General features: G+C 39.7%; 1 protein-coding gene across 1 annotated transcript; it reads right to left on the bottom strand.

The window, feature by feature from the left end:
• Positions 1-2,918: 2,918 nt before the first annotated feature.
• hoxc10a (homeobox C10a) lies at positions 2,919-6,117 on the bottom strand. The gene is made up of 2 exons (XM_034171597.1): positions 5,460-6,117; positions 2,919-3,196 (listed from the first exon to the last, which is right to left on the bottom strand). The coding sequence occupies exons 1-2, from the start codon at positions 6,115-6,117 to the stop codon at positions 2,919-2,921; spliced, it is 936 nt and encodes a 311-aa protein (XP_034027488.1).
• Between the last annotated feature and the right edge of the window lie 1,739 nt (positions 6,118-7,856).

The raw sequence follows: 7,856 nt of genomic DNA, 5'->3' as shown, positions 1-7,856 counted from the left end.
AACACATTCAGGCTTTGTTTGGTACATATTTTGTAAAATATAGAGTAAACTATTTCATTTTTTAAAAAATCCCACACAAATAGGATTTTTTAAAATTATTATCAAGTCGTGGAATAAATACATGCACTAAAATATGCCAAAAAGAGTATAAACCAAGTTAATTTCATTCTTGAATTAATGACTGCATTTAAATCATACAAATACAATTTTCCTGTTTGTATCCCAAAAAGAAATATGAAGTTTGGTTTAAAAAGAAAGGGGGGGGGGGGGGGAAGAGGGGGAAAGAGTATATTCGTTTGGTGTCTGATGATGCCAGCGGCAGTAACAGATCTCGAGCTGTCCAAAGGAAGTGGCTCCATAAATGCTCCAGTTCCTGTGCATCACTACAAAGTAAAATAAATTGCTTTATGTGTATATGGTTTTAGGGTGAATCCTTGCAGCTCTCGGGGCTGTTTCTGCCGCTGTAAAGTCTTTGTCACTGATGCATTCCAAGGGAGACACTCATTCATTGAGCTGAATGAAAGTGACTTTGGATTCCAGACTGTCTCTTCCAGTTGCACACTGCCAAAGGGAGGAGAAAGAGGAGGCGGATGAGGGCGGCTGAGAAAACAAGGGAAATAGTGACAACTATAAACACTGGGCTCCCAATTGAGGAACTGCAAGAGTGAAATAAATGTGTTTTGTGAAGATAATCACATCAATTTAGTGAAAACAGTGGAGTTTTTTTCTTAACATCATGGATGGCAACAGAAATTAAAGCGGGATTTGGGGAGAGGTGCTTCACTGGCGTGCGTAATAGCGTCCATTTGCCCATATGTGCCAACAATTAGACACTAAGTGACACAAGTGTTACAACATCATATCATATGAGCCTTAATTAAGCCACATTGAATAAAAAAAAAAAAAAAAACCTGTTCCAGACCATTAGCATGAAAAAAAACGCAATGAAAACTAGCAGGATTTTATGCAGTAAAATCCACACACACTTTTATTGTTTAAGCCATCTTCATGAATATCTGCGATGCAGAAAACACCTTTTTTTAATGCAATCAAAGAAAAACCACAAAATCCTCCATCAGCAAAATGTGACATCTTAAAGGAATTATTGTTGGCATACAACTCATTAGAGGTGTTGCTCTGCATTTCGACACAAATGGCGTGCACTTAATTTTGTTTTAAATCACGCAGTGTCACATATTTCACTTGTCGCTGTCAATGTTTTCAGGCAATTTCAAAAACGTCTCAGGCAGCAGTCACATCGAGGCTTCTATCATTAAAATATCAATACGCATTTCCTGATGCATAAACGTTGAAATTGTCACATGAATTAATGAGTCAGATATCTCTCTTCAACATCATCACGCAGATGAAACCACTAAACCAGACAGCCAGAGATGACAGAGGCGATAGAACGCAGTCTCAAACGTTACCCCGTTGTTTATTTACAACCTATTCTCCTCGTGAGAGCCTCCAAAGGTTTTACAGCCCCACCACAAAATATCAGCAAAGGAAAAAAGGAAACGTCTCTGTCCAAGGTATTGCAGCTCAGTTCATTTACAATGCCATTTGCGGAGACCTGGGTAACTATAGGGGGGTAATTCAGCGGCAATTGTGCCCTTGATGAAGACGAACTGACGTAATCAAGGCAGTTTCTTGTTGCCGAGTCAGGAAGCCAACCCCAACAACATGAAACTACCTAAACCACGCTCCAGCTTCGCGCAAAACAGGCTAAAAATCCACGGAGAGGACAATGCATGCGAGGGGAGAATAACACCATCCGGCACAAAGAACCAAGGCGAGTATATCAGCACAATCAGACAGACAGCTCAGATCATCCCCGTGTTGCATTGTGGTCCAACAATACAGCGCGGCTCTCCAGAATGAGCTCAATCACCAGCAGCTCACCAGAAACACGATGCACAAAAAAAAAAAAAAAAAAAAAAAAAATGTAAAAAATCTGCAAGATGCTTCTCGATATCAGCGAGAAATAAATCAGCAAACAACTTCAAATACACTGTGGAGGCGCGCGCCATGCGTGCCACACCAGCTGTCAAGCTGACAGACATGTTCCAAAAATACACATATCTACATAAAAAAAAAAGAAAAGAAAAAGAAAGAAGGCTCGTCCTACCTTTTCCGGCTCCGCGGTGCGTTCAGATGTGTTGTTATTGTTGTTTTTGTCGATGTGCAGTCCTTTCGCTTTATGTCCATCTTCCTTATCTCGTGCGCTTCCGTTATCCGGCATGCATGCGCGTGGAGGCGGCAGCGGCTCCTTCCAGTGCAGCCGCCTCGTGCACATTGCAGCCTGGCGCTGTGTGGATTAGCCCTCCTCCGCACAAACCTTTAAACGCATCTTTACTGCTGCAGCACATTATATTTGCAGATCATAAAATCCACCCCCAACGCTTTCCAAGGCGAACCTGACATTAGAATTTTATGACCTTGACTTACTGTGGTCACCTGGATAATATTTAAATCAACGTTATGGTCTCTCTCACTTCTATTAAAGCTGCCATGATCTCCTTCTCTCATCCGGTGTCTCCCTCTCCCTCCCCATGCCAGGGAAAGGACAAAGTTGGTAATACCCCTCCTTTTATTGTTTTCCAATAGTGTGCCATATGACATAATGTCGTCTTGAGCATGCACGAATATAACAAGGATGAAGCTGTACAAGAGGCAATCAGCAATTATTTCAGAGTGCTCCTCCTTTCAATTGGTTGACGTTATAATTAGAAAAGCTCCCCCATTGTTCCGGCACCCGGAGGCGCGCCTTGGGTGCGCATAAAGAGAAGAGTGATCATATTTAATAAGCTAAAAACCATGCGTCTGTGTCTGTTATGCTCTGTGTGTGCGTGTATGCGCGTGTGCGTTCGTCTCAAACTGTTTTTGTTGTTCTTTTTGTTGTGTGTGTGTGTACTTCAGGAGTAGTTGTAAACGGCGCTGTGCTCCCTTTCCCTGCTCTCCCTGTTGAGCTTCTTCAGCTTCATGCGTCTGTTTTGGAACCAGATCTTGACCTGTCTGTCGGTCAGGTTGATACTACGGCTGATCTCCAGGCGGCGCTCCCGAGACAGATACATGTTGAACAAGAACTCCTTTTCCAGCTCCAGAGTCTGGTGTTTTGTGTAAGGGCAGCGTTTCTTCCTTCCACTTTTGGCTTTCAACCAGCTTCCCGTTGCCTTTTCCGCCGTTAAATCATCTGGCGGAAGGAGAGGAGTGTAACAATGAGCGGCTGCCAGGCCAAAATCGCACTTTCATGCTGAGCAAGACATCATAACACACACATCAGCACGGGCCCAGCGTCCGCGCCCTTTGTGCACAGACGCGTTAAAAACGGCTAAAAATGGTAGGAATGGCTTACCTGGATGCGCTCTCCCCGTGAACACTGGAACGAATGAAATGAACACCCCACCTATTTTGCTAAAATCCCAACCGTTGGCAAATTGCTTTTTGCGTGATGTACAGCTATAATTAGATCAAATCAAACTAGTAAGCACTTCTTTTCCCCCTGCGCTGGACCTCAGGCTCCCATAAAAAAATTTATGACCTTTGCACGCTGAAGCTAAATGATTTTTTTTTTTTTTTTTTTTTTTTTTTTTGTGATTCATCCCAAAACAAAGCAAAGTCTCCACAGCATCATAAACCAGAAGCTATAGACAAAAGGCACGTCGGTGATTGGCGTGAAATCACACTGATGCACACTGAGTTAATTCCTTGATTATCCTGCAGACTCCAGGGAATAACACCTCCGCTAGTTTACTGTTATAATTACACTAATGCGAACACGCAGTGTGTGGCCACACATTTAATCATTACAAAAACATTTAATTCACTAATGCGGGATTAAGAGAATACATAAATAAAACCCTATTCCCTCAATTTGAACGCAACTATGTTGCAAGAAGCTATTTTTTAAATCCATATATACCACAATAATATAAATAAATAATATATACCGCATAACATTATTATCATTATCATTATTATCATTATTATTATTATTATTATTATTATTATTATTATTATTATTATTATTATTATTATTATTATTGTTGTTGTTGTTGTTGTGTTTTTGTCTGAATGTTTGGGTTATTTATTTATTTATTTATTTATTTATTTTATGAGTTGACTAGTTGCATATAGTGCACATATGCTCTGTTAACAGTGTATTTTTATTTTTATTTATTTATTTATTTATTTTATTAGTGGATAATACCAGCTATAACATTTTGTTGTTGAACTCCAGTTAGGTCATATGTGTACATGTTTTGTTTTGGTTTATTATTATTGTCGTTGTTGTGGTTTTTGTCTGAATCTTTGGTTTGTTTGTTTATTTATTTATTTATTTATTTATTTTATGAGTTGACTAGTTGCATATAGTGCACATATTCTCTGTTGACAGTTTATTTTTATTTATTTTTATTTTTTATTTATTAGTGGATAATACCAGTTATAACATTTTGTTGTTGAACTCGGATTAGGTCATACGTGTATATGTTTTGTTTTATTATTATTATTATTATTATTATTATTATTATTATTATTATTATTATTATTATTATTATTATTATTATTATTATTATTATTATCTAATGTGGTTTTAGGAACATTTTTGGCAACGTATTGCATTTGAAAATGACCTTTGCTTGCTAACACTGACACATTTGTATAGAAACGATCATTTCTGCGCGCTGTTCTTTGAAAACAAATTATGAAAAATAAAAGAAAGCGAGAGAGAGAAAATTAAGTTTGCTTTCCGAGAGCTAAAGTGTTTATTACGGCTGTCACTGAATTTCGACTATGAAGGAGGAAACAAGTGCAGATGTTTTTCATCTATCAAACACAAGCACTATTTGCACGAAATTATGGAAGCAAATTATGCGCTGAAGACATTCATACTTATAACAAATACGACTTGTAAAAGTAGCTAAAATGTAACAGTTTCTCCATCCCGTTCATTTATGTATTTATTTTTGAATAATTTGAGTATACAAAACTATTTGGAGTACTCGCAGTATTAAAGAAGAAAAAGGGATAAGGGTGCGTGGAAAGTGAGTGGACACGTCTGAGTGTTTATTTTAATGATAAGTACCCATCTTACATTCTCACATGAATGGAAAGGTGGTGAATACCAACGGGCACCGGAACCGTCAGGCGAGTCTGTGCACGTGTGTGTGTGTGTGTTTCTGTGTGTGTGTGTGTGTGTGTGTGTGTGTTTCTGTTCGCCCGCGCGCGCGCGCGCGTGTGTTTTCACGTCTGCACTGCTTTATTAATTTCAAAGTAATCGTACGTGGTGTTTTGTTTGTTTTGTTTTTGTTAGGCATCCAAAGTAACCGTGCGTATTTACGCGCATGCTTGTCAGACTGGTTGGTCGTGGGTGTGTATGGGTGTGTGTTTGTTAATATGTGTTTATGTGTGTGGGGGGGGGCTGGGGGGGGGGGTAGAAGAAGAGTTGTTTGTACCTTTTGATTCCTTGTCGGAGTTGTCTGAGCAGCTGTCACTCTTGGACTTCTCCTCCCTGCTGCTCCCTCTGTCATCTACCTTCTGTGCGGATTTGCCGCACGCACTCACTGTCGATTCTGCCGCAGATTCGCCAGATGTCGCCAGCTGGGTGAGAGAGAAACCGGAGGGGAAGTGGTGCTCGGCGCGCTGCGGCCTCTCGCCGCCGTACACCTGGAAGCAGCGGCTGGACGAGTCGGCGCTGTGCTCAGGCCGGCAGCTATTGTCCCCGAGCCGGATGTAAGTTGCCGCCTCTATTGTCTGTTTGCTGTTATTGCCTCCATCATCCTGATAGAGGCAACAAAACGCCTCCTCTTTGACGGCGCAGGGCTGTAAACACTGGGCAACAGGTTGCTGGTCTCTACTGGTTTTAGAGCCTGGGGTCCATGTGGACAGATGTGTTGACATGTAGGGCGCATCCGGGAAGGCGGAGAGCTGCAGAGCGCCCGGAGGCTCTTCGTCTCTTTTGGGGAGTGTTGATGGTCCCACCTTGGCACCGTTTCTCATCACTGAGTATCCGTACTCAGCAGATATGTGGCTATACACTCCCGAGCTGCTGAACGAAGTGGATCCTCCAATTAACGAATCCATCAGGAAGGCGCCGTTATTCGGACATGACATTTTTGCATGTGGCGCTTGTGGCGTGCACTGCGCTGTATCGTGCTCGTCCAAGGGAATCAGGACAGTAGGATGCTGACATCTTTTGGAGGGGGGTGCAAAAATATCTGGAACATAATTATGTATGCTGGGAGACATGTCATGTGATTTTCAGACCAATAGCGACGTGGAAGTGGCCTTGATGCTCCAGACTGACGTGACGTAAACGCGGTCAAGTTAGGAAACTTGAAAGCATTTGCGTGGAGCAAGAGCGCCATCTAGCGAGCAGCAGCCGCTCAGGACAGAAGAGAAAGGAAGGGGAACAAAGGATGACTGCAGCTGGAGGGATTTTTAAAGGAGTTTGTGCTACACCTGGCTTTTGTCTTTTTTACAGGTTTCACAGCTGAACATTTAAAAAAAAAAGAGCACACGTGGATTTAATATTTGCTGCTGGCGCCGTGCAGCAGGGATGACGTCATAGAGGATTAGGACAAAGTGTATGCTTGTCCTTTCTTATTTTCAATTGCTTTGTTGTTGCCGCCGGTTTAGCAAAAGGTAAGATGTTTATTGTGAAGCCGAGCACGCCAGATGTTGCTGCTCTTTCTTGGATTCTAAACTAAAACCCAAATCTGCATTTTAGGTGCAATAAAGTAGAGCCTCGTGCCTGCTGAATGTTACGACTATATGCCATCTAACCCGCAGTATTATGTGTACCAAACCCCGGTGTTTCGTGTTCAGTTTTAAATTATTTATTTGTATTTTTCTTCGTTTTTCCGCAGCATTTCATTAGAGTCACCCCAGACAGAATTTCAAAGAAAAGAAAATGGTAATTGAACATTTTACTAGCTTCTACTTCACTGGTTAACTCTGAGTGATTGGAATAAAACGCATTTGGCTGTTTAACTGGTTCTTAAAATGGGCTACAAATTGTTAACTAGGGGTTTTGTAGGCTGTATGGATAATAGGCCTGAAAGGGTGTTTAATAGGCTGTTCTAGTGTAACAGGAAAATAAACACGTACAAAATAAAATTTTAACAATTATACAAAGCAGCTTTCATGCTACAACTGAGTTATTGTTCTATATTATTATTATTATTATTATTATTATTATTATTATTATTATTATTAGCCTTTGATTAAAATGTAGAATTTGCAAAATGTTTTTATTTTTAAATAGTATCGGTGATCAGTGTGGAGTGGAGAATGCATTGGGCTCTCAAATAAATTTAATTTAATATAAGTTTGAACCTTTGTGCCTTGTGAACTTTGAATGAGTGAATCTGGCACAAAACGTATATTAGTTTAGCCTAATTTTTCTATGCGGCAAATTTCCATGAAAAATAATGAAATTACTACATCTCCTGACGTTTATTGGATGTAATAACTCTCTTTACATGCACACATAAATATAAAAATCCCACTGAGATTTATTTTGATATTTTTGTCTAACATATTATAATATTACAGTTTATATTAGTTTGTCACACTGAGAAAAGTTTGATATTTACATAAACTTTCACAGTATGCTTGTTTATTGTCTTATTAATAGATTGTGATTTTACTCAAAGCACCAAAATATGAATTTCTGATGTCTAAAGTTTCCAATTCATTTTCATCTCATTTTATTTTAACAAAGTCAAACTTTGCAAATTGTATAAATGTGAAAATACATTTTATTTTAATAGATTTTATGTAATATACTTTCCAGCTTTTCACACTGTACTCTACATGACTTTTTAAGATGTCTTAAAAAAATGAGCCGT

This window comes from Thalassophryne amazonica, chromosome 6, assembly GCF_902500255.1.
Source record: "Thalassophryne amazonica chromosome 6, fThaAma1.1, whole genome shotgun sequence".
NCBI lineage: Eukaryota > Metazoa > Chordata > Actinopteri > Batrachoidiformes > Batrachoididae > Thalassophryne > Thalassophryne amazonica.
This window is presented reverse-complemented; position numbering and strand designations above follow the sequence as displayed.

Excerpts from the sequence above, each read along its gene's own strand:
- hoxc10a (XM_034171597.1), bottom strand. The coding sequence starts at position 6,117 with ATGTCATGTCCGAATAACGGCGCCTTCCTGATGGATTCGTTAATTGGA. Across the intron at positions 3,197-5,459 it reads CTCCGACAAGGAATCAAAAG|ATGATTTAACGGCGGAAAAG; the intron begins GTACAAACAACT and ends TCCTTCCGCCAG.